The following is a 27,390-nucleotide window of genomic DNA, read 5'->3' as shown; positions in this document are numbered from 1 at the left end:
CCTCTGTCCCTGCTCAGTGAGATACAGCAGACTCAGGTATTCACACACACCCGCTGTCCCTGCTCAGTGAGATACAGCAGACTCAGGTACTCACACACCCTCTGTCCCTGCTCAGTGAGATACAGCAGACTCAGGTACTCACACATCCTCTGTCCCTGCTCAGTGAGATACAGCAGACTCAGGTATTCACACACACCCTCTGTCCCTGCTCAGTGAGATACAGCAGATTCAGGTATTCAAAAACACCCGCTGTCCCTGCTCAGTGAGATACAGCAGACTCAGGTATTCACACACATCCTCTGTCCCTGCTCAGTGAGATACAGCAGACTCAGGTACTCACACATCCTCTGTCCCTGCTCAGTGAGATACAGCAGACTTAGGTACTCACACACCCGCTGTCCCTGCTCAGCAAGATACAGCAGACTCAGGTACTCACACACCCGCTGTCCCTGCTCAGTGAGATACAGCAGACTCAGGTACTCACATACACCCTCTGTCCCTGCTCAGTGAGATACAGCAGACTCAGGTACTCACATACACCCTCTGTCCCTGCTCAGCGAGATACAGCAGACTCAGGTACTCACACACCCGCTGTCCCTGCTCAGTGAGATACAGCAGACTCAGGTACTCACACCCTCTGTCCCTGCTCAGTGAGATACAGCAGACTCAGGTACTCACACCCTCTGTCCCTGCTCAGCGAGATACAGCAGACTCAGGTACTCACACACACCCTCTGTCCCTGCTCAGTGAGATACAACAGACTCAGGTACTCACACACCCTCTGTCCCTGCTCAGTGAGATACAGCAGACTCAGGTACTCACACACCCGCTGTCCCTGCTCAGTGAGATACAGCAGACTCAGGTATTCACACACACCCGCTGTCCCTGCTCAGTGAGATACAGCAGACTCAGGTACTCACACATCCTCTGTCCCTGCTCAGTGAGATACAGCAGACTTAGGTACTCACACACCCGCTGTCCCTGCTCAGTGAGATACAGCAGACTCAGGTACTCACACACCCGCTGTCCCTGCTCAGTGAGATACAGCAGACTCAGGTACTCACACACCCGCTGTCCCTGCTCAGTGAGATACAGCAGACTCAGGTATTCACACACACCCTCTGTCCCTGCTCAGTGAGATACAGCAGACTCAGGTACTCACACACATCCTCTGTCCCTGCTCAGTGAGATACAGCAGACTCAGGTATTCACACACACCCTCTGTCCCTGCTCAGTGAGATACAGCAGACTCAGGTACTCACACATCCTCTGTCCCTGCTCAGTGAGATACAGCAGACTTAGGTACTCACACACCCACTGTCCCTGCTCAGTGAGATACAGCAGACTCAGGTATTCACACACACCCGCTGTCCCTGCTCAGTGAGATACAGCAGACTCAGGTATTCACACACCCTCTGTCCCTGCTCAGTGAGATACAGCAGTCTCAGGTATTCACACACCCTCTGTCCCTGCTCAGTGAGATACAGCAGACTCAGGTACTCACACACCAGTGGAGGCTGTTGAGGGGAGGACGGCTCGAAATAATGTCTGGAACGGAGCAAATGGAATGGCATCAAACACATGGAAACCATGACCACATTCCAATGATTCCGCTCCAGCCATTACCACAAGCCTGTCCTCCCCAATTAAGGTGCCACCAACCTCCTGTGGCACACACACTACAATACTAACAGCTTGTTCTCTTTACTGTTTATAAAGACAGGAAAGCAGTGCTATATCACAGTTCACTGTAACAGACTTCTAAAGGTCATTTAAAGTTGAGCCCACAGTTCACTGTAACAGACCTCTAAAGGTTATTTATTGTTGAGCCCACAGTTCACTGTAACAGACTTCTAAAGGTCATTTAAAGTTGAGCCCACAGTTCACTGTAACAGACCTCTAAAGGTTATTTATTGTTGAGCCCACAGTTCACTGTAACAGACTTCTAAAGGTTATTTATGGTTGAGCCCACAGTTCACTGTAACAGACTTCTAAAGGTTATTTATGGTTGAGCCCACAGCACAGCGTTCATCATGAATGTGATCTTTGTGAACGTCTAAGTTAAGGTCTTAAAAAAGGTTGTTGGCTGTATAGTGACTCGCACTGTAGAGGGGTTGACAACGGCACCAAAACAATGCACTCTCTTCAAAGTCTGTGAGGTGTTGTGCTTCTGCCACACAGCTAGGATGGAATCCCCCTCTGCCACACAGCTAGGATGGAGTCCCCCTCTACAACACAGCTAGGATGGAGTCCCCAGCCCCTCTACAACACAGCTAGGATGGAATCCCCAGCCCCTCTACAACACAGCTAGGATGGAATCCCCAGCCCCTCTACAGCACAGCTAGGATGGAATCCCCAGCCCCTCTACAACACAGCTAGGATGGAATCCCCAGCCCCTCTACAACACAGCTAGGATGGAGTCCCCAGCCCCTCTACAGCACAGCTAGGATGGAATCCCCCAGCCCCTCTACAACACAGCTAGGATGGAGTCCCCAGCCCCTCTACAGCACAGCTAGGATGGAATCCCCCTCTACAACACAGCTAGGATGGAATCCCCAGCCCCTCTACAGCACAGCTAGGATGGAATCCCCAGCCCCTCTACAACACAGCTAGGATGGAATCCCCCAGCCCCTCTACAACACAGCTAGGATGGAATCCCCAGCCCCTCTACAACACAGCTAGGATGGAATCCCCAGCCCCTCTACAGCACAGCTAGGATGGAATCCCCAGCCCCTCTACAACACAGCTAGGATGGAATCCCCAGCCCCTCTACAACACAGCTAGGATGGAATCCCCAGCCCCTCTACAACACAGCTAGGATGGAATCCCCAGCCCCTCTACAGCACAGCTAGGATGGAATCCCCAGCCCCTCTACAACACAGCTAGGATGGAATCCCCAGCCCCTCTACAACACAGCTAGGATGGAATCCCCAGCCCCTCTACAACACAGCTAGGATGGAATCCCCAGCCCCTCTACAGCACAGCTAGGATGGAATCCCCAGCCCCTCTACAACACAGCTAGGATGGAATCCCCAGCCCCTCTACAACACAGCTAGGATGGAATCCCCCTCTATAACACAGCTAGGAAGGAATCCCCAGCCCCTCTACAACACAGCTAGGATGGAATCCCCAGCCCCTCTACAACACAGCTAGGATGGAATCCCCAGCCCCTCTACAACACAGCTAGGATGGAATCCCCAGCCCCTCTACAACACAGCTAGGATGGAGTCCCCAGCCCCTCTACAACACAGCTAGGATGGAATCCCCCTCTACAACACAGCTAGGATGGAGTCCCCAGCCCCTCTACAACACAGCTAGGATGGAATCCCCAGCCCCTCTACAACACAGCTAGGATGGAATCCCCAGCCCCTCTACAACACAGCTAGGATGGAATCCCCAGCCCCTCTACAACACAGCTAGGATGGAATCCCCCTCTACAACACAGCTAGGATGGAGTCCCCAGCCCCTCTACAACACAGCTAGGATGGAATCCCCAGCCCCTCTACAACACAGCTAGGATGGAATCCCCAGCCCCTCTACAACACAGCTAGGATGGAATCCCCCTCTACAACTCAGCTAGGATGGAATCCCCAGCCCCTCTACAACACAGCTAGGATGGAATCCCCAGCCCCTCTACAAGACAGCTAGGATGGAATCCCCAGCCTCTCTATAACACAGCTAGGATGGAATCCCCAGCCCCTCTACAACACAGCTAGGATGGAATCCCCAGCCCCTCTACAACACAGCTAGGATGGAATCCCCAGCCCCTCTACAACACAGCTAGGATGGAATCCCCAGCCCCTCTACAACACAGCTAGGATGGAATCCCCCTCTATAACACAGCTAGGAAGGAATCCCCAGCCCCTCTACAACACAGCTAGGATGGAATCCCCAGCCCCTCTACAACACAGCTAGGATGGAATCCCCAGCCCCTCTACAACACAGCTAGGATGGAATCCCCAGCCCCTCTACAACACAGCTAGGATGGAGTCCCCAGCCCCTCTACAACACAGCTAGGATGGAATCCCCCTCTACAACACAGCTAGGATGGAGTCCCCAGCCCCTCTACAACACAGCTAGGATGGAATCCCCAGCCCCTCTACAACACAGCTAGGATGGAATCCCCAGCCCCTCTACAACACAGCTAGGATGGAATCCCCAGCCCCTCTACAACACAGCTAGGATGGAATCCCCAGCCACTCTACAACACAGCTAGGATGGAATCCCCAGCCCCTCTACAACACAGCTAGGATGGAGTCCCCAGCCCCTCTACAACACAGCTAGGATGGAATCCCCAGCCCCTCTACAACACAGCTAGGATGGAGTCCCCAGCCCCTCTACAACACAGCTAGGATGGAATCCCCAGCCCCTCTACAACACAGCTAGGATGGAATCCCCAGCCCCTCTACAACACAGCTTGGATGGAATCCCCAGCCCCTCTACAACACAGCTAGGATGGAATCCCCCTCTACAACACAGCTAGGATGGAATCCCCAGCCCCTCTACAACACAGCTAGGATGGAATCCCCAGCCCCTCTACAACACAGCTAGGATGGAATCCCCAGCCCCTCTACAACACAGCTAGGATGGAGTCCCCAGCCCCTCTACAACACAGCTAGGATGGAATCCCCAGCCCCTCTACAACACAGCTAGGATGGAATCCCCAGCCCCTCTACAACACAGCTAGGATGGAATCCCCAGCCCCTCTACAACACAGCTAGGATGGAGTCCCCAGCCCCTCTACAACACAGCTAGGATGGAATCCCCAGCCCCTCTAATACACAGCTAGGATGGAATCCCCAGCCCCTCTACAACACAGCTAGGATGGAATCCCCAGCCCCTCTACAACACAGCTAGGATGGAATCCCCAGCCCCTCTACAACACAGCTAGGATGGAATCCCCAGCCCCTCTACAACACAGCTAGGATGGAATCCCCAGCCCCTCTACAACACAGCTAGGATGGAATCCCCAGCCCCTCTACAACACAGCTAGGATGGAATCCCCAGCCCCTCTACAACACAGCTAGGATGGAATCCCCCTCTACAACACAGCTAGGATGGAATCCCCAGCCCCTCTACAACACAGCTAGGATGGAGTCCCCCTCTACAACACAGCTAGGATGGAATCCCCAGCCCCTCTACAACACAGCTAGGATGGAATCCCCCTCTACAACACAGCTAGGATGGAATCCCGGGCTGTTTCTCAAAATGCTCCGAGCACATTGGGGAACGGGTGGGTCAGAGTAAAGTATGTGAAACGGAGCACGGAGGCAACTTCTCGAATGCTACTTTGTTCATATTCAGAATCATCATTGATGCAAAGAAATATGATGCAACCGTGTAAACCACCATTTTGTTTTATCAGCTGAGAGAAACTAAACACCCTAACAGAATGAAATGGCGTCTGACTACACTCTTTGATCTTGATACGTTAATAAATACAGCCTGTGTTCATTTTGGCATGGTTACCTGCTGTGTGTGTGTGTGTGTGTGTGTGTGTGTGTGTGTGTGTGTGTGTGTGTGTGACAGTGTGTTTGTTGTGGTTATGACAGTGTGTGTGTGTGTGTGTGTGTGTGTGTGTGTGTGTGTGTGTGTTTGTGTGTGTGTGTGTGTGTGTTGTGGTTTTGACAGTGTGTTTGTTGTGGTTATGACAGTGTGTGTGTGTGTGTGTGTGTGTGTGTGTGTGTGTGTTTGTGTGTGTGTGTGTGTGTGTGTTGTGGTTATGACAGTGTGTATGTTGTGGTTATGACAGTGTGTGTGTGTGTGTGTGTGTGTGTGTGTGTGTGTGTGTGTGTGTGTGTGTGTGTGTGTGTGTGTGTGTGTGTGTGTGTGTGTGTGTTGTGGTTATGACAGTGTGTGTGTGTGTGTGTTGTGGTTATGACAGTGTGTGTGTGTGTGTGTGTGTGTGTGTGTGTGTTGTGGTTATGACAGTGTGTGTGTGTGTGTGTTGTGGTTATGACAGTGTGTGTGTGTGTGTGTGTGTGTGTGTGTTGTGGTTATGACAGTGTGTGTGTGTGTGTGTTGTGGTTATGACAGTGTGTGTGTGTGTGTGTGTGTGTGTGTGTGTGTGTGTTTGTGTGTGTGTGTGTGTGTGTGTTGTGGTTATGACAGTGTGTATGTTGTGGTTATGACAGTGTGTGTGTGTGTGTGGTGTGTGTGTGTGTGTGTGTGTGTGTGTGTGTGTGTGTGTGTGTGTGTGTGTGTGTGTGTGTGTGTGTGTGTGTGTGTGTGTGTGTGTTGTGGTTATGACAGTGTGTGTGTGTGTGTGTGTTTTGGTTATGACAGTGTGTGTGTGTGTGTGTGTGTTGTGGTTATGACAGTGTGTGTTGTGGTTATGACAGTGTGTCTTGTTGTCCAGGCTACAGAGACACTGTTGGCCCACTCTAGCATCTTACAAGACAAAGACCAGGAGATAGACACACTGAGAGAAACGGTGAGTTACTACACACACAACTGAGGTCATCACACTGCTTGTATAGCGAGTACCACTTCCCCCTCTTCCTGCCTGGCTCGAACCAAGGGCCTCTTCTTTGCTTACACGCCGCCCTCCTTCACAACGTTCCAACGGGTTGAGCCACCCAAAAGCTACCTCTTGCTATATGGATATATACTAAGGTATAGGAAATTGTTTAAAAAGGTCATACCAGGGATCATTTTGCTATTTGATTTTGAAGACATGGAGCAACAGATAGTCCTCCCCTCAACATCTAAAGGAAGTTTATTCTGAATTTCTGTCCTATATCAGAGCGATATAAGATCAGAAAGCATACCTTTTTGTAGATGTATTTAACCCCTTATTATCTGTCACGTAAGTCTCAATATATACTGTACTTCCATTAGATCTTTCAGCTGGGGGACATTCTGGCCTGTGGGCATCCTAGAGCAAAACAACCAACATGTCTCACCTTTTTAGTTAATAGTTTAGTAGTTTGTAGGACAAACCGTTCAGAAGCTACAGACGATTTTGTGAGAAGACCGATTTCCGGGATGTCTCATGGTCTGACAAACAGCGCTCTGTCACCTTTCACCACAGATGCGGAAGTGTGACGGCAGGCAGGATCAGGGTCAGGACGGCAGGCAGGATCAGGGTCAGGACGGCAGGCAGGATCAGGGTCAGGACGGCAGGCAGGATCAGGGTCAGGACGGCAGGCAGGATCAGGGTCAGGACGGCAGGCAGGATCAGGGTCAGGACGGCAGGCAGGATCAGGGTCAGGACGGCAGGCTGGATCAGGGTCAGGACGGCAGGCAGGATCAGGGTCAGGACGGCAGGCAGGATCAGGGTCAGGACGGCAGGCAGGATCAGGGTCAGGACGGCAGGCTGGATCAGGTTCAGGACGGCAGGCAGGATCAGGGTCAGGACGGCAGGCAGGATCAGGGTCAGGACGGCAGGCTGGATCAGGGTCAGGACGGCAGGCAGGATCAGGGTCAGGACGGCAGGCAGGATCAGGGTCAGGACGGCAGGCTGGATCAGGGTCAGGACGGCAGGCTGGATCAGGTTCAGGACGGCAGGCAGGATCAGGGTCAGGACGGCAGGCTGGATCAGGGTCAGGACGGCAGGCTGGATCAGGGTCAGGACGACAGGCTGGATCAGGGTCAGGACGGCAGGCTGGATCAGGGTCAGGACGACAGGCTGGATCAGGGTCAGGACGGCAGGCTGGATCAGGGTCAGGACGACAGGCTGGATCAGGGTCAGGACGGCAGGCTGGATCAGGGTCAGGACGGCAGGCAGGATCAGGGTCAGGACGACAGGCAGGATCAGGGTCAGGACGGCAGGCAGGATCAGGGTCAGGACGGCAGGCTGGATCGGGGTCAGGACGGCAGGCTGGATCGGGGTCAGGACGGCAGGCTGGATCAGGGTCAGGACGGCAGGCAGGATCAGGGTCAGGACGACAGGCTGGATCAGGGTCAGGACGGAAGGCTGGATCAGGGTCAGGACGGCAGGCTGGATCAGGGTCAGGACGACAGGCTGGATCAGGGTCAGGACGGCAGGCTGGATCAGGGTCAGGACGACAGGCTGGATCGGGGTCAGGACGGCAGGCTGGATCAGGGTCAGGGTCAGGACGGCAGGCTGGATCAGGGTCAGGACGGCAGGCTGGATCGGGGTCAGGACGGCAGGCTGGATCAGGGTCAGGACGGCAGGCAGGATCAGGGTCAGGACGACAGGCAGGATCAGGGTCAGGACGGCAGGCAGGATCAGGGTCAGGACGGCAGGCTGGATCAGGGTCAGGACGGCAGGCTGGATCAGGGTCAGGACGACAGGCTGGATCAGGGTCAGGACGGCAGGCTGGATCAGGGTCAGGACGGCAGGCAGGATCAGGGTCAGGACGACAGGCTGGATCAGGGTCAGGACGGCAGGCTGGATCAGGGTCAGGACGGCAGGCAGGATCAGGGTCAGGACGACAGGCTGGATCAGGGTCAGGACGGCAGGCTGGATCAGGGTCAGGACGGCAGGCTGGATCAGGGTCAGGACGGCAGGCAGGATCAGGGTCAGGTCGACAGGCTGGATCAGGGTCAGGACGGCAGGCTGGATCAGGGTCAGGACGGCAGGCAGGATCAGGGTCAGGACGACAGGCTGGATCAGGGTCAGGACGGCAGGCTGGATCAGGGTCAGGACGGCAGGCTGGATCAGGGTCAGGACGACAGGCTGGATCAGGGTCAGGACGGCAGGCTGGATCAGGGTCAGGACGGCAGGCTGGATCAGGGTCAGGACAGGCAAAGGGTTTAAGACTAACAAAAACAAAAACTATAGCAGAGGAAACAAGGTTAGTTTTGCCTAATCTTGATTATTGTCCAGTCGTGTGGTCCAGTGCTGCAAGGAAAGACCTAGTTAAGCTGCAGCTGGCCCAGAACAAAGCGGTACGTCTTGCTCTTCATTGTAATCAGAGGGCTGATATAAATACTATGCTGCCAGTCTCTCTTGGCTCAGAGGAAAGATTGAGAGCATCACTTTTTGTTGTAATTAGAAACGTTAATGTGTTGGAAATTCCACAATGGTTTGCATAGCCAACATACACACAACGCTGACCAGATATGCCACTAGGGGTCAATTCACAATCCCGAGGTCCACAACCAATTAAAGCAAACGTACAGTCTTATACAAAGCCATGAATGCATGAAACTCCTTATATAGCTCAAGTGAACAGCAAACTAAAATAAATTAACAAAAACAACACCTCACGTCACAACGCCCCCATGTGACCTACTGGTTGTGTGTGTGTACTGACATGTGACCTACTGGTTGTGTGTACTGACATGTGACCTACTGGTTGTGTGTACTGACATGTGACCTACTGGTTGTGTGTACTGACATGTGACCTACTGGTTGTGTGTACTGACATGTGACCTACTGGTTGTATGTACTGACATGTGACCTACTGGTTGTATGTACTGACATGTGACCTACTGGTTGTATGTACTGACATGTGACCTACTGGTTGTATGTACTGACATGTGACCTACTGACATGTATGTGGAACTGATAGATGCACACACACACACTACATGTTAATGTTTTTAAATGTTCAGTATCAGTCAGAAGTACACATTGTAGAATAATAGTTAAGACATCAGAACTATGAAATATGGAATCATGTAGTAACCAGAAAAGTGTTAACTCTCTCTTGTTCTCTTCAGCTGTTCTCCAGAGAGGCGGAGCTTGATTCTCTGAGGGAGGAGCTACAGCCATTCAGGAGCTGTCAAGGAAAACCCAGCTACAGGTACACCATACACACACACACACACACTCACACTCACACTCACACTCACACTCACACTCACACTCACACACACACACACACACACACACACACACACACACACACACACACACACACACACACACACACACACTCACACACTCACACACTCACACACTCACACACACTCACACACTCACACACACACAGTGTGAGGTGTTGAGGCTGTGGTTGAGGGTGATGTCCTTTAGGGTCCGGGAGAAGGTGGGCACTGCTGCCTTGTAGAGATGGACCTGGTCATAAAGGCTGTTCAAGTCCAGGGTGGATCGCTGGGCCAGGAAAACATTTGGTTTTGAGGCTCTCTCTGTGTGTGTAGCTCCCTGGAGAGCGAGGTGTGTACGGTGCGAGCGGAGAGAGACAGTCTGACCCAGCAGCTGCTGAACACCATTCAACACAAGGTGGTGCTGTCGCAGGAGGTCGACGCTTGGCAGGTGGGTCTGGGGGGTGACGGTGGGCTTGTTTTCTCAGACTGACAGTTACAGTACAAGGAAGAAAACATTTCAATTTATTATTTTATTTTATCAACCTCTCACCATCTCTCTCTTCCCCACTTTCAACCCCTTCTATCGCTCTCTCTCGATCTCTCCCCTCCCCTCCTTCTCCCCCTCCCTCTCTCCTCCCTCTCTCTCTCCCTGCCCCTCCCTCCCCCCTCCCTCCCGGTGTCTCCTACACTCTCGCTCTCTTCACCCCTTCTCGGTGTCTCCCCCCTCGCTCTCCCCTCCCCCTCTCGCTCTCTCCACTCCACTCTCGCTCCTCTCTCCTCTCCCCTCTCTCTCTCTCCTCTCCCCTCTCTCTCTCCTCTCCCCTCTCTCCCCCCTTCTCTCTCTCCTCTCTCCTCTCCCTTCTCGCTCTCTCTCTCTCTCTCTCTCCTCTCTCCCTTCTCTCTCTCTCCTCTCCCCTCTCTCTCCCCTCTCTCTCTCTCCCGCTCCCCCCCTCTCTCGCTCTCTTTCTTTCAGGAGGACATGAGGCTGCTGATAAGTCAGCAGGTGCAGCAGCAGGCAGAGGAGAAAGAGAGAGAAAAGGAACGAGAGAAAGAGAGCAAGAAGCAGGGGCTGCAGAGAACCCGGTCCATGAGAGTCAGAGGAGAGAGAGGGAAAGGAGGATTCTTCTCTTCTCTCTTTAAAGGGGATGAATAGAGAGATGGAGGGATAGAGAGATAGGGGAGAGAGAGGGAAAGAGGACAGATACTTGATGTAAATATTGAAATATTGATCACATGGTTAAACATAAAGATATTTAGTTTATACTGTTTTACACATTCGAAAGTCTCTCAGCCTGTCAAACAATGTTATGCCAATTAGTTCCTGTATGTGAGGATGCTGGGGGGAGTTTTTGGTGAGGCGTTTGTGCGGCGGGTCAGTGCTGGTGTGCACTGTCTGTGTTCATCCACAACTTGATTATTTTATGGGAAATCAGTGTCCTAGACTGTTTACGCAACAAACTATATGCGCGTGTCGGTGACCTTACAGGCTCGTTACAATACTATACCACGCCCCTTGTAATGTTGAGAATGTTCTACTGTGTATATGTAGAATGTTCTACTGTGTATATGTAGAATGTTCTACTGTGTATATTTAGAATGTTCTACTGTGTATATGTAGAATGTTCTACTGTGTATATGTAGAATGTTCTACTGTGTATATGTAGAATGTTCTACTGTGTATATGTAGAATGTTCTACTGTGTATATGTAGAATGTTCTACTGTGTATATGTAGAATGTTCTACTGTGTATATGTAGAATGTTCTACTGTGTATATGTAGAATGTTCTACTGTGTATATGTAGAATGTTCTACTGTGTCTATGTAGAATGTTCTACTGTGTATATTTAGAATGTTCTACTGTGTATATGTAGAATGTTCTACTGTGTATATGTAGAATGTTCTACTGTGTATATGTAGAATGTTCTACTGTGTATATGTAGAATGTTCTACTGTGTATATACAGTGCCTTGCAAAAGTATTCAGCCCTATTGGATTTCTGACAATGAAGATGAAATACATTTTTTTCATCCCACTTTGTAATACAATAAAATATGAAGAACTCCAAGGGGTCTGAAAACATTATTCAAGGAACTGTATATATAGTACATTCATGATACTATTGTGTTTATATACGTATATACACTACCATTCTAAAGTTCGGGGTCACTTACAAATGTCCTTGTTTTTGAAAGAAAAGCACATTTTTTTGTCCATTAAAATAACATCAAATTGATCAGAAATACAGTGTAGACATTGTTAATGTAGTAAATGACTATTGTAGCTGGAAACTGCAGATTTTTAATGGAATATCTACATAGGCGTACAGAGGCCCATTATCAGCAACCATCACTCCTGTGTTCCAATGACACATTGTGTTAGCTAATCCAAGTTTATCATTTTAAAAGGCTAATTGATCATTAGAAAACCCTTTTGCAATTATGTTAGTGTAACGGATGTGAAATGGCTAGCTAGTTAGCGGGTACGCGCTAGTAGCATTTCAATCAGTTACGTCACTTGCTCTGAGACTTTAAGTAGGGTTGCCCCTTGCTCTGCAAGGGCCGCGGCCTTTGTGGAGCGATGGGTAACGATGCTTCGTGGGCGACCGTTGTTGATGTGTGCAGAAGGTCCCAGGTTCAAGCCCGTGTCGGGGCGAGGGGATGACATAAAGTTATACTGTTACATTAGCACAGCTGAAAACTGTTCTCCTGATTTAAAGAAGCATTAAAACTGGCCTTCTTTAGGCTAGTTGAGTATCTGGAGCATCAGCATTTGTGGTTCCATTACATCAGGGGTGTCAAACTCATTCCACGGAGGGCCTAGTGTCTGCAGGTTTTTGGTTTTTCCTTTCAATAAAGCCCTAGACAACCAGGTGTGGGGAGTTCCTAACTAATTAGTGATGTTAATTCATCAATCAAGTACAAGGGAGGAGCGAAAACCCGCAGACACTCGGCCCCCCGTGGAATGAGTTTGACACCTGTGCATTACAGGCTCAAAATGGCCAGAAACAAATAACTTTCTTCTGAAACTCGTCAGTCTATTCTTGTTCTGAGAAATGAAGGCTATTCCATGAGAGAAATTGCCATGAAACTGAAAATCTCTTACAACGCTGTGCACATTGGTCAACTGTACGCCGGATGTGATATAGCCCAGGATATTAAACACTTTTCCCTGCAGTCACACCTCAACCCTGTACATGTGACTATTGAACACTCTGAACATGAATCTGATTGGTTTATTTTTTTTTATAGAAACATTGTAGAGAACATCTGATTGGTTTATTTTTTTTAATAGAAACATTGGAGAGAACATCTGATTGGTTTATTTTGAATAGAAACATTGTAGAGAGAACCGACAACAGATTACAACAACACATGACAGCAACGACACTTATTTCCAACTGTAGTGACGTCGGACCGAGGACAGGGGCTCCCATGTTCATTCCAAAGAGTCAGGGGTCAGAGGCCAGGTTAGGAGTCAGGGGTTAGAGGTCAGGTTAGGAGTCAGGGGTTAGAGGTCAGGTTAGGAGTCAGGGGTTAGAGGTCAGGTTAGGAGTCAGGGGTTAGAGGTCAGGTTAGGAGTCAGGGGTTAGAGGTCAGGTTAGGAGTCAGGGGTTAGAGGTCAGGTTAGGAGTCAGGGGTTAGAGGTCAGGTTAGGAGTCAGGGGTTAGAGGTCAGGTTAGGAGTCAGGGGTTAGAGGTCAGGTTAGGAGTCAGGGGTTAGAGGTCAGGTTAGGAGTCAGGGGTCAGAGGCCAGGTTAGGAGTCAGGGGTTAGAGGTCAGGTTAGGAGTCAGGGGTTAGAGGTCAGGTTAGGAGTCAGGGGTTAGAGGTCAGGTTAGGAGTCAGGGGTTAGAGGTCAGGTTAGGAGTCAGGGGTTAGAGGTCAGGTTAGGAGTCAGGGGTTAGAGGTCAGGTTAGGAGTCAGGGGTTAGAGGTCAGGTTAGGAGTCAGGGGTTAGAGGTCAGGTTAGGAGTCAGGGGTTAGAGGTCAGGTTAGGAGTCAGGGGTTAGAGGTCAGGTTAGGAGTCAGGGGTTAGAGGTCAGGTTAGGAGTCAGGGGTTAGAGGTCAGGTTCATTTTAGGGTTGGGTCAGGGCGAGGTTCATATCTACTGGAGGAGCATAGACTGGCTCCGGGAGAATGCACATCTAAGCACGACCCCTGACCCCTGACCTCTAACTCGGGAGAATACCTGCTGTCCCATCTGTCAGTAGTTATGTCAGTAGTTATGTCAGTAGTTATGTCAGTAGCTATGTCAGTAGCTATGTCAGTAGCTATGTCAGTAGTTATGTCAGTAGTTATGTCAGCAGCTATGTCTGCCGTTCTGTCTGTTGTCATGTCAGTAGTTATGTCAGTAGTTATGCCAGTAGTTATGCCAGTAGTTATGCCAGTAGTTATGTCAGTAGCTATGTCAGTAGTTATGTCAGCAGCTATGTCTGCCGTTCTGTCTGTTGTCACGTCAGTGGTTCTCTCAGTGGTTCTGTCAGTAGTTATGTCAGTAGTTATGTCAGTAGTTATGTCAGTAGTTATGTCTGTAGCTATGTCAGTAGTTATGTCAGTAGTTATGTCAGTAGTTATGTCTGTAGCTATGTCAGTAGTTATGTCAGTAGTTATGTCAGTAGTTATGTCAGTAGTTATGTCAGTAGTTATGTCTGTGTGTGTCTCTGTGTCGCTCTGGTTGGATACACTGTCCCAGGCCAGACCATAGCCAGCGGAGAGAGGAGTGGAGATAGATGAGGAAGACAAGGGAGAGGGGGAGGTAGACAGGGTTTGTAGGGTGTGAGGTGAAGTTGCCCCTAGACGCTGATCTGGGGTCCATTTTGTTTTTCCTCCACTACTGGTTAAGGTAAAGTCTGTGAGAGGGGAAGCTGATCCTTTATCTGTGTGTAGGGAAATGGGCAGGAGAGTCTCTGTCTCCAGGTGGTCGTCAAGGGAACAGGGAATGAGAGTCTCTGTCTCCAGGTGGTCGTCAAGGTAACAGGGAATGAGAGTCTCTGTCTCCAGGTGGTCGTCAAGGGAACAGGGAATGAGAGTCTCTGTCTCCAGGTGGTCGTCAAGGTGAAAAGTCCTGACAGCTCTCAGCTGATAACTCAGGTAACCAGAGGGGGCGGGCCCACACATCACTGGGTAACACACCACACTTTCCGGAGTCACCAAGCACCTTGCTGAACGCACACCCTGCGCACACACACACACACACACACACACACACACACACACACACACACACACACACACACACACACACACACACACACACACACACACACACACACACACACACACACACACACACACACACACACACACACACACACACACACACACACACACACACACACAAACACACAAACACACCAGGGAGATCACACAATTTGAACTTCAATATTAGACGTTTGTCCAGGTCCACAAAAATGTTAAACTGATCTATTTTGCGCTCCCCCAAAACATGAAGAAAGACTGCTGAACATTGGGGTCAAACCCACGAACCTCAGAGCCACGAACAGCTTACACCACGCAGCTATCACCATTTTATATTTATATATATATACCATCATCCCAAACCTTAGTCCTGATCTTAACCCGTCTGAAATAATGTCTTAACTGTTAACTGTCAAAGGGGTTTTGTTTCAAAGTTTGTAAACACGCGGAATGAATGAGGTCCTATATACAGTGGGGAGAACAAGTATTTGATACACTGCCGATTTTGCAGGTTTTCCTACTTACAAAGCATGTAGAGGTCTGTCATTTATATCATAGGTACACTTCATCACACGCCCATCCCAGCCTTGTGCAGGTCTACAATTTTATCCCTGATGTCCTTACACAGCTCTCTGGTCTTGGCCATTGTGGAGAGGTTGGAGTCTGTTTGATTGAGTGTGTGGACAGGTGTCTTTTATACAGGTAACAAGTTCAAACAGGTGCAGTTAATACAGGTAATGAGTGGAGAACAGGAGGGCTTCTTAAAGAAGAACTAACAGGTCTGTGAGCCGGAATTCTTACTGGTTGGTAGGTGATCAAATACTTATGTCATGCAATAAAATGCAAATTAATTACTTAAAAATCATACAATGTGATTTTCTGGATTTTTGTTGTAGATTCCGTCTCTCACAGTTGAAGTGTACCTATGATATAAATTACAGACCTCTACATGCTTTGTAAGTAGGAAAACCTGCAAAATCAGCAGTGTATCAAATACTTGTTCTCCCCACTCAAAAACATTACTTTTGTCAATAATGCGTCAAATTTCACCGTGAAACAATGAGATCTTGTTGCAAACAGACATTATTATTATTATTATGGTTTAGTGGGTACCAGAGCTGTGGGGGTGTGGTCTGTGCTCTTCAGGACATAGCGTGTCACAGCGATCAGACCAATCAGAACAGCCAGAAGCAGGAACACGCCCACAGCCATGCCCACCAATCTCTGCGGACCTGGAAAGACACACACACACACACACACACACACACACACACACACACACACACACACACACACACACACACACACACACACACACACACACACACACACACACACACACACAAACACACACACACACACACACAAACAAACAAACAAAGTAAAAATGGAAGGAAACAGTTTGATCTAACGAAGCTCTGTTCAATAAAATAATAACACACATATTTCTATACATACGGTACATACACTACCGGTAAAATAAATTTAAATTGTTTAGAGATACAGTGTAGACATTGTTAATGTTGTAAATGACTATTGTAGCTGGAAACAGCATATTTTTTTATGGAATATCTACATAGGCGTACAGAGGCTGGTAACTAATGAAATGATCGTCTCACCCACACGATCATGAAGTGCTTGGAAAGACTGGTTTTGGCATACCTTAAGTCCTGCCTCCCTCCCTCCAAAAATGTACCCCCACCAGTTTGCCTACCGACCAAACAGGTCTACAGAGCCATCTCCACAGCTTTACACTCTGCCCTGACCCACCTGGACAAAACCAACACCTACAGTTGAAGTCGGAAGTTTACATACACTTAGGTTGGAGACATTAAAACTATTTTTTTAACCACTCCACAAATTTTTTGTTAAACTATAATTTTGGCAAGTCAGTTAGGACATCTACTTTGTGCATGACACAAGTCATTTTTACAACAATTGTTTACAGACAGATTATTTCACTTCTAATTCACTGTATCACAATTCCAGTGGGTCAGAAGTTTACATACACTAAGTTGACTGTGCCTTTAAACAGCTTGGAAAATTCCAGAAAATTATGTCATGGCTTTAGAAGCTTCTGATGAGTCAATTTTAGTCAATTGGAGGTGTACCTGTGGATGTATTTTAAGGCCGACCTTCAAACTCAGTGCCTCTTTGCTTGACATCATGATAAAATCAAAAGAAATCAGCCAAGACCTCAGAAAAACAATTGTAGACCTCCACAAGTCTGGTTCATCCTTGGGAGCAATTTCCAAACAACTGAAGGTACCATGTTCATCTGTACAAACTACGTACGCAAGTATAAACACCATGGGACCACGCAGCTGTCATACCGCTCAGAAAGGAGACTCGTTCTGTCTCATAGAGATGAACATACTTTGGTGCGAAAAGAGCAAATCAATCCCAGAACAACAGCAAAGGACCTTGTGAAGATGCTGGAGGAAACAGGTACAAAGGTATCTATATCCACAGTAAAACAAGTCCTATATTGACATAACCTGAAAGGCCGCTCAGCAAGGAAGAAGCCACTGCTCCAAAACCAACATAAAAAAGACAGACTACGGTTTGCAAATGCACATGGGGACAAAGATCGTACTTTTTGGAGAAATGTCATCTGGTCTGATGAAACAAAAATAGAACTGTTTGGCCATAATGGCCATCGTTATGTTTGGAGGAAAAAGGGGGATGCTTGCAAGCCGAAGAACGCCATCCCAACCATGAAGCACGGGGGTGGCAGCATCATGTTGTGGGGGTGCTTTGCTGCAGGAGGGACTGGTGCACTTCAAAAAAATAGACGGAAACATGAGGGAGTAAAAGTGTGTGGATATATTGAAGCAACATCTCAAGGCATCAGTCAGGAAGTTAAATCTTGGTCGCAAATGGGTCTTCCAAATGAACAATGACCCCAAGCATACTTCCAAAGTTATGGCAAAATGGCTTAAGGACAACAAAGTCAAGGTATTGGAGTGGCCATCACAAAGCCCTGACCTCAATCCTATAGAACATTTGTGGGCTGAACTGAAAAAGTGTGTGCGAGCAAGGAGGCCTACAAACCTGACTCAGTTACACCAGCTCTGTCAGGACGATTCGGCCAAAATTAACCCAACTTATTGTGGGAAGCTTGTGGAAGGCTACCCGAAACGTTTGACCCAAGTTTAACAATTTAAAGGCAATGCTACCAAATACTAATTGAGTGTATGTCAACTTCTGACCCACTGGGAATGTGATGAAAGAAATAAAAGCTGAAATAAATCATTCTCTCTACTATTATTCTGACATTTCACATTCTTAAAATAAAGTGGTGATCCTAACTGACTTAAGACAGGGAATTCTTACTAGGATTAAATGTCAGGAATTGTGAAACACTGAGTTTAAATGTATTTGCCTGAAGAAGTATGTAAACTTCCGACTTCAACTGTACATGCTGTTCATAAACTTTAGCTCAGCATCCCTCTGGGCTTGTCACCAAACTCTATGGGATCAGCCACTCTGTGTAACTGGACTTTGGACTTCCTAACCAACAGACCCCAGTCTATCAGTTTAGACAACTTCACCTCCTCAACCCTGAACCTGAGCACCGGTGTGCCACAGGGCTGCGTGCTGAGCCCCCTCCTGTACTCCCTCTTCACCTCTTCTCTACTCTTCACTCTGTTCCTGTACACGTTTCCAACACCATCGTCAAGTCCGCAGACGACACCACGGTGGTAGGCCTGATCAGTGACAACGACGAGACAGCCTACAGGGAGGTCAAGCACCTGGCTGCATGGTCCGCTGGCAACTGACCCGCAATGCAAAGAAAACCAAGGAGGTCATTGTGGATTACAGGAAGTCTAAAAGCTGCAGCCACGCCCCAGTTCTCATTGATGGCACTGAGGTGGAGCGTGTGTCCAGATTCAAATTCATGGGTGTCTACATCTCCGATGACCTCTTCTGGACCCTCAACACCTCAACCCTGGTCAAAAAAGGCACAGCAGCGCCTGTACTTTTTGACGAGGCTGAAGAAGGCCCGCCTGTCTCCCAAGAACCCGGTTGAACTTTTACCGCTGCGCGGTCGAGAGCATTCTGACTAACTGTACGGTTTGGCGGATGCTCCATGGTCGTCCGGAAGGCCCTGCAAAAAAAAAAAACCACCCAGCTCCCTGCCATCGTAGACCTCCAGCGCAAGCGGCATCATCAGGGACCCTTCACATCCCATGCCACAAACGGTTTGCCCTCCTACCATCAGGCAGGCGGTACAGGTCTCTACGTTCCCACACTAGCAGGCTCAAGAACAGTTTCTTTCCAGCTACTATAACCCTGCTGAGCTCTGTGACACGGCACTAGCCATATCCACCCGCTCACATCTTAGTACTGCCTCTCAGGGACCTTGTTGCACTACTCTCTTTGCACTCTTCACGGTACTACTGGACCCTGACATTGCTTTGCAAAGTCTGATTAAGGACATTATTCAGTTGTACATGTCTACCTCGGTAACCTCATTGCTGCTCTACCTGCATTTCAGTTGTGTGCCTCCTTTCATGTCTACATTCCATTTAATAACAGACTTTAAAGCTCTTAACCAACAGTGCAGTTCAAGAAGAGTTAAGTAAATATTAAACCAAGTAGACTAAAATAAAGCGTAATAATAAAAAAGTGACACAATAAGAATAATGAGGTTATATACAGGGGGCACCTAATGAGGTTATATACAGGAGGCACCTAATGAGGTTATATACAGGGGGCACCTAATGAGGTTATATACAGGGGGCACCTAATGAGGTTATATACAGGGGGCACCTAATGAGGTTATATACAGGGGGCACCTAATGATGTTACATACAGGGGGGCACCTAATGAGGTTATATACAGGGGGCACCTAATGAGGTTATATACAGGGGGCACCTAATGAGGTTATATACAGGGGGCACCTAATGAGGTTATATACAGGGAGCACCTAATGAGGTTATATACAGGGGGCACCTAATGAGGTTATATACAGGGGGCACCTAATGAGGTTATATACAGGGGGCACCTAATGAGGTTATATACAGGGGGCACCTAATGAGGTTATATACAGGGGGCACCTAATGAGGTTATATACAGGGGGCACCTAATGAGGTTATATACAGGGGGCACCTAATGAGGTTATATACAGGGGGCACCTAATGAGGTTATATACAGGGGGCACCTAATGAGGTTATATACAGGGGGCACCTAATGAGGTTATATACAGGGGGCACCTAATGAGGTTATATACAGGGGGCACCTAATGAGGTTATATACAGGGGGCACCTAATGAGGTTATATACTGGAGGCACCTAATGAGGTTATATACAGGGTGCGCCTAATGAGGTTATATACAGGGGGCACCTAATGAGGTTATATACAGGGGGCAGCTAATGAGGTTATATACTGGAGGCACCTAATGAGGTTATATACAGGGGGCACCTAATGAGGTTATATACAGGGGGCACCTAATGAGGTTATATACAGGGGGCACCTAATGAGGTTATATACAGGGGGCACCTAATGAGGTTATATACAGGGGGCACCTAATGAGGTTATATACATGGGGCACCTAATGAGGTTATATACAGGGTGCACCTATTTAGGTTATATACACGGGGCACCTAATGAGGTTATATACAGGGGGCACCTAATGACGTTATATACAGGGGGCACCTAATGAGGTTATATACAGGGGCACCTAATGAGGTTATATACAGGGGCACCTAATGAGGTTATATACAGGGGGTACCTATTTAGGTTATATACACGGGGCACCTAATGAGGTTATATACAGGGGGCACCTAATGAGGTTATATACAGGGGGCACCTAATGAGGTTATATACAGGGGGCACCTAATGAGGTTATATACAGGGGGCACCTAATGAGGTTATATACACGGGGCACCTAATGAGGTTATATACAGGGGGCACCTAATGACGTTATATACAGGGGGCACCTAATGAGGTTATATACAGGGGGCACCTAATGAGGTTATATACAGGGGCACCTAATGAGGTTATATACAGGGGGCACCTAATGAGGTTATATACAGGGGGCACCTAATGAGGTTATATACAGGGTGCACCTATTTAGGTTATATACATGGGGCACCTAATGAGGTTATATACAGGGGGCACCTAATGAGGTTATATACAGGGGGCACCTAATGAGGTTATATACAGGGGCACCTAATGAGGTTATATACAGGGGGCACCTAATGAGGTTATATACAGGGGGCACCTAATGAGGTTATATACAGGGGGCACCTAATGAGGTTATATACAGGGGGCACCTAATGAGGTTATATACAGGGGGCACCTAATGAGGTTATATACAGGGGGCACCTAATGAGGTTATATACAGGGAGCACCTAATGAGGTTATATACAGGGGGCACCTAATGAGGTTATATACAGGGGGCACCTAATGAGGTTATATACACGGGGCACCTAATGAGGTTATATACAGGGGGCACCTAATGAGGTTATATACAGGGGGCACCTAATGAGGTTATATACAGGGAGCACCTAATGAGGTTATATACAGGGGGCACCTAATGAGGTTATATACAGGGGGCACCTAATGAGGTTATATACAGGGGGCACCTAATGAGGTTATATACAGGGGGGCACCTAATGAGGTTATATACAGGGGGCACCTAATGAGGTTATATACAGGGGGCACCTAATGAGGTTATATACTGGAGGCACCTAATGAGGTTATATACAGGGGGCACCTAATGAGGTTATATACAGGGGCACCTAATGAGGTTATATACAGGGGGCACCTAATGAGGTTATATACAGGGGGCACCTAATGAGGTTATATACAGGGGGCACCTAATGAGGTTATATACAGGGGGCACCTAATGAGGTTATATACAGGGGGAACCGGTACAGAGTCAATGTGGAGGTTATAGACGGATGTTGCCTTGCCTTTAGCTCAGTGCGGATGTCTGTAATCCATGGCTTCTGGTTGGGATATGTACGTACAGTCACTGTGGGGACGATGTCGTCGATGCACTTATTGATGAAGCCGATGACTGAGCTGTACTCCTCAATGCCATTGGATGAATCCCGGAACAAATTCCAGTCTGTGCTAGTTAAACAGTCCTGTAGTGGAGCACCATTTCCGTATTGAGCGAGTCACTGGTACTTCCTGCTTTAGTTTTTTTTTCTCTGGTTGCACATGTGACATGCTGGTAACATTTTTTGTGAAACTGATTTAAGTTTGCCTGCATTAAAGTCCACGGCCACTAGGAGTGCTGCTTCTAGGTGATCATTTTCTTCTTTGCTTATGGCTTTATAGAGTTGGTATAGATCGGTCTTAGTGCCAGCTTCGTTCTGTGGTGGTAAATTTGCGACTGCTTTTGAAAAAAAACGTTCAAAGTTCTTGAAATGTTCCGCATTGACTGACCTCCATGTCTTAAAGTAACGATGGACTGTCATTTCTCTTTCCTTATTTGAGCTGTTCTTGCCATAATATGGACTTTTACCAAATAGGGAAATCTTCTGTATACCACCTCTACCTTGTCACAACTGATTGGCTCAAACGCATTAAGCCAGAAACAAAGCCCTCTCTTTGGAAATTTGGCAGTTTATTCTTTTTCTGAAAAATGAAGGCGATTCCATGCCAGAAATTGCCAAGAAACTGAAGATCTCGTACAACGCTGTGTACTACTCCCTTCACAGAACAGCGCAAACTGGCTCTAACCAGAATAGAAAGAGAAGTGGGAGGCCCCGGTGCACAACTGAGCAAGAGGACAAGTACATTAGAGTGTCTAGTTTGAGAAACAGATGCTTCACAAGTCCTCAACTGGCAGCTTCATTAAATAGTACCCGTAAAACACCAGTCTCAACGTCAACAGTGAAGAGGCGACTCTGGTATGCTGGCCTTCTAGGCAGAGTTCCTCTGTCCAGTCTCAACATGTGTGTATAGAGGTGGGCTGTGTGTATAGAGGTGGGCTGTGTGTATAGAGGTGGGCTGTGTGTATAGAGGTGGGCTGTGTGTATAGAGGTGGGCTGTGTGTATAGAGGTGGACTGTGTGTATAGAGGTGGGCTGTGTGTATAGAGGTGGGCTGTGTCTATAGAGGTGGGCTGTGTCTATAGAGGTGGGCTGTGTATATAGAGGTGGGCTGTGTGTATAGAGGTGGGCTGTGTGTATAGAGGTGGGCTGTGTGTATAGAGGTGGGCTGTGTGTATAGATGTGGGCTGTGTATAGAGGTGGGCTGTGTATATAGAGGTGGGCTGTGTGTATAGAGGTGGGCTGTGTGTATAGAGGTGGGCTGTGTGTGTAGAGGTGGGCTGTGGGTATAGAGGTGGGCTGTGTGTATAGAGGTGGGCTGTGTGTATAGAGGTGGGCTGTGTGTATAGAGGTGGGCTGTGTATATAGAGGTGGGCTGTGTGTATAGAGGTGGGCTGTGTGTATAGAGGTGGGCTGTGTGTATAGAGGTGGGCTGTGTATATAGAGGTGGGCTGTGTATATAGAGGTGGGCTGTGTGTATAGAGGTGGGCTGTGTGTATAGATGTGGGCTGTGTATAGAGGTGGGCTGTGTATATAGAGGTGGGCTGTGTGTATAGAGGTGGGCTGTGTGTATAGAGGTGGGCTGTGTGTATAGAGGTGGGCTGTGTATATAGAGGTGGGCTGTGTGTATAGAGGTGGGCTGTGTGTATAGAGGTGGGCTGTGTGTATAGAGGTGGGCTGTGTATATAGAGGTGGGCTGTGTATATAGAGGTGGGCTGTGTATATAGAGGTGGGCTGTGTGTATAGAGGTGGGCTGTGTATATAGAGGTGGGCTGTGTGTATAGAGGTGGGCTGTGTGTATAGAGGTGGGCTGTGTGTATAGAGGTGGGCTGTGTATATAGAGGTGGGCTGTGTGTATAGAGGTGGGCTGTGTGTATAGATGTGGGCTGTGTATAGAGGTGGGCTGTGTATATAGAGGTGGGCTGTGTGTATAGAGGTGGGCTGTGTGTATAGAGGTGGGCTGTGTGTATAGAGGTGGGCTGTGTGTATAGAGGTGGGCTGTGTATATAGAGGTGGGCTGTGTGTATAGAGGTGGGCTGTGTGTATAGAGGTGGGCTGTGTGTATAGAGGTGGGCTGTGTGTATAGAGGTGGAGGTGTATAGAGGTGGGCTGTGTGTATAGAGGTGGGCTGTGTGTATAGAGGTGGGCTGTGTATATAGAGGTGGGCTGTGTGTATAGAGGTGGGCTGTGTGTATAGAGGTGGGCTGTGGGTATAGAGGTGGAGGTGTATAGAGGTGGGCTGTGTATATAGAGGTGGGCTGTGTATATAGAGGTGGGCTGTGTATATAGAGGTGGGCTGTGTATATAGAGGTGGGCAGTGTGTATAGAGGTGGGCTGTGTATATAGAGGTGGGCTGTGTGTATAGAGGTGGGCTGTGTATATAGAGGTGGGCTGTGTATATAGAGGTGGGCTGTGTGTATAGAGGTGGGCTGTGTGTATAGAGGTGGGCTGTGTGTATAGAGGTGGACTGTGTGTATAGAGGTGGGCTGTGTGTATAGAGGTGGGCTGTGTGTAGAGAGGTGGGCTGTGTGTATAGAGGTGGAGGTGTATAGAGGTGGGCTGTGTATATAGAGGTGGGCTGTGTATATAGAGGTGGGCTGTGTGTATAGAGGTGGAGGTGTATATAGAGGTGGGCTGTGTATATAGAGGTGGGCTGTGTGTATAGAGGTGGGCTGTGTATATAGAGGTGGGCTGTGTGTATAGAGGTGGGCTGTGTGTATAGAGGTGGGCTGTGTGTATAGAGGTGGGCTGTGTGTATAGAAGTGGAGGTGTATAGAGGTGGAGGTGTATAGAGGTGGGCTGTGTGTATAGAGGTGGGCTGTGTGTATAGAGGTGGGCTGTGTATATAGAGGTGGGCTGTGTGTATAGAGGTGGGCTGTGTGTATAGAGGTGGGCTGTGTGTAGAGAGGTGGGCTGTGTATATAGAGGTGGAGGTGTATAGAGGTGGGCTGTGTGTATAGAGGTGGAGGTGTATAGAGGTGGAGGTGTATAGAGGTGGGCTGTGTGTATAGAGGTGGGCTGTGTGTATAGAGGTGGGCTGTGTATATAGAGGTGGGCTGTGTGTATAGAGGTGGGCTGTGTGTATAGAGGTGGGCTGTGTGTAGAGAGGTGGGCTGTGTATATAGAGGTGGGCTGTGTGTATAGAGGTGGGCTGTGTGTATAGAGGTGGGCTGTGTCTATAGAGGTGGGCTGTGTGTATAGAGGTGGGCTGTGTATATAGAGGTGGGCTGTGTGTATAGAGGTGGGCTGTGTGTATAGAGGTGGGCTGTGTATATAGAGGTGGGCTGTGTATATAGAGGTGGGCTGTGTGTATAGAGGTGGGCTGTGTGTATAGAGGTGGGCTGTGTATATAGAGGTGGGCTGTGTATATAGAGGTGGGCTGTGTGTATAGAGGTGGGCTGTGTGTATAGAGGTGGGCTGTGTATATAGAGGTGGGCTGTGTGTATAGAGGTGGGCTGTGTGTATAGAGGTGGGCTGTGTATATAGAGGTGGGCTGTGTGTATAGAGGTGGGCTGTGTGTATAGAGGTGGGCTGTGTGTGTAGAGGTGGGCTGTGTGTGTAGAGGTGGGCTGTGTGTATAGAGGTGGGCTGTGTGTATAGAGGTGGGCTGTGTATATAGAGGTGGGCTGTGTATATAGAGGTGGGCTGTGTGTATAGAGGTGGGCTGTGTGTATAGAGGTGGGCTGTGTATATAGAGGTGGGCTGTGTGTATAGAGGTGGGCTGTGTGTATAGAGGTGGGCTGTGTGTATAGAGGTGGGCTGTGTGTATAGAGGTGGGCTGTGTGTATAGAGGTGGGCTGTGTGTATAGAGGTGGGCTGTGTGTATAGAGGTGGAGGTGTATAGAGGTGGGCTGTGTATATAGAGGTGGGCTGTGTGTATAGAGGTGGGCTGTGTGTATAGAGGTGGGCTGTGTGTATAGAGGTGGGCTGTGTGTATAGAGGTGGGCTGTGTGTATAGAGGTGGAGGTGTATAGAGGTGGGCTGTGTATATAGAGGTGGGCTGTGTGTATAGAGGTGGGCTGTGTGTATAGAGGTGGACTGTGTGTATAGAGGTGGGCTGTGTGTATAGAGGTGGGCTGTGTATATAGAGGTGGGCTGTGTGTATAGAGGTGGGCTGTGTGTATAGAGGTGGGCTGTGTGTATAGAGGTGGGCTGTGTGTATAGAGGTGGGCTGTGTGTATAGAGGTGGGCTGTGTGTATAGAGGTGGAGGTGTATAGAGGTGGGCTGTGTGAATAGAGGTGGACTGTGTGTATAGAGGTGGGCTGTGTGTATAGAGGTGGGCTGTGTGTATAGAGGTGGGCTGTGTATATAGAGGTGGGCTGTGTATATAGAGGTGGGCTGTGTATATAGAGGTGGGCTGTGTATATAGAGGTGGGCTGTGTATATAGAGGTGGGCTGTGTGTATAGAGGTGGGCTGTGTGTATAGAGGTGGGCTGTGTATAGAGGTGGGCTGTGTATATAGAGGTGGGCTGTGTGTATAGAGGTGGGCTGTGTGTATAGAGGTGGGCTGTGTGTATAGAGGTGGGCTGTGTGTATAGAGGTGGGCTGTGTGTATAGAGGTGGGCTGTGTGTATAGAGGTGGGCTGTGTGTATAGAGGTGGAGGTGTATAGAGGTGGGCTGTGTATATAGAGGTGGGCTGTGTGTATAGAGGTGGGCTGTGTGTATAGAGGTGGGCTGTGTGTATAGAGGTGGGCTGTGTGTATAGAGGTGGGCTGTGTGTATAGAGGTGGAGGTGTATAGAGGTGGGCTGTGTATATAGAGGTGGGCTGTGTGTATAGAGGTGGGCTGTGTGTATAGAGGTGGACTGTGTGTATAGAGGTGGGCTGTGTGTATAGAGGTGGGCTGTGTATATAGAGGTGGGCTGTGTGTATAGAGGTGGGCTGTGTGTATGGAGGTGGGCTGTGTGTATAGAGGTGGGCTGTGTGTATAGAGGTGGGCTGTGTGTATAGAGGTGGGCTGTGTGTATAGAGGTGGAGGTGTATAGAGGTGGGCTGTGTGTATAGAGGTGGACTGTGTGTATAGAGGTGGGCTGTGTGTATAGAGGTGGAGGTGTATAGAGGTGGGCTGTGTGTATAGAGGTGGACTGTGTGTATAGAGGTGGGCTGTGTACTGTACTGTACCTGGTGTATCTGGCTTGTGTCTCGTCAGGTTGACACACTCCAGAGCAGTCATGTGACGGCGTAGGCTGTAGTGATTGGCTGAGGCCAAGAGGCAGTAGGTGTGGTCTGGACTGAGATGGGGGAACACTCTCTCTGAGCCCGACGCAACGTCTGACATAACCTACACACACACACACACACACACACACACACACACACACACACACACACACACACATCAATGAGGACCCTGTTGAAAACCTGATTTTGGTCTGTGTGTGTGTGTGTGTGTGTGTGTGTGTGTGTGTGTGTGTGTGTGTGTGTGTGTGTGTGTGTGTGTGTGTG

At 48.7% G+C, this 27,390-nt stretch overlaps 2 protein-coding genes across 2 annotated transcripts in view; one reads left to right on the top strand and one right to left on the bottom strand.

The window, feature by feature from the left end:
* bicdl2 (BICD family like cargo adaptor 2) overlaps window positions 1–12,364 on the top strand; it is a 20,510-nt gene extending 8,146 nt beyond the window's left edge. Inside the window, exons 7-10 of the mRNA XM_055914832.1 lie at window positions 6,359–6,433; window positions 9,634–9,716; window positions 10,072–10,186; window positions 10,712–12,364. Of these exons, the coding sequence (XP_055770807.1) occupies window positions 6,359–6,433; window positions 9,634–9,716; window positions 10,072–10,186; window positions 10,712–10,891 (453 nt within the window). The 3' untranslated portion in view covers window positions 10,892–12,364. The remainder of the gene's footprint in view (window positions 1–6,358; window positions 6,434–9,633; window positions 9,717–10,071; window positions 10,187–10,711) is intronic.
* A 626-nt stretch (window positions 12,365–12,990) lies between these two features.
* Window positions 12,991–27,390, bottom strand: part of LOC129847057 (mucin-5AC-like) — a 49,884-nt gene continuing 35,484 nt past the window's right edge. The window contains exons 6-8 of the mRNA XM_055914830.1: window positions 27,067–27,226; window positions 16,046–16,164; window positions 12,991–14,908 (exon numbers count right to left, since the gene is read on the bottom strand). Of these exons, the coding sequence (XP_055770805.1) occupies window positions 13,805–14,908; window positions 16,046–16,164; window positions 27,067–27,226 (1,383 nt within the window). The 3' untranslated portion in view covers window positions 12,991–13,804. The remainder of the gene's footprint in view (window positions 14,909–16,045; window positions 16,165–27,066; window positions 27,227–27,390) is intronic.

This window comes from Salvelinus fontinalis, unplaced genomic scaffold (genome assembly GCF_029448725.1).
Source record: "Salvelinus fontinalis isolate EN_2023a unplaced genomic scaffold, ASM2944872v1 scaffold_0691, whole genome shotgun sequence".
Lineage (NCBI taxonomy): Eukaryota > Metazoa > Chordata > Actinopteri > Salmoniformes > Salmonidae > Salvelinus > Salvelinus fontinalis.
The sequence above is the reverse complement of the archived record's forward strand: the minus strand, read 5'-3'. Positions and strand labels throughout refer to the sequence as shown.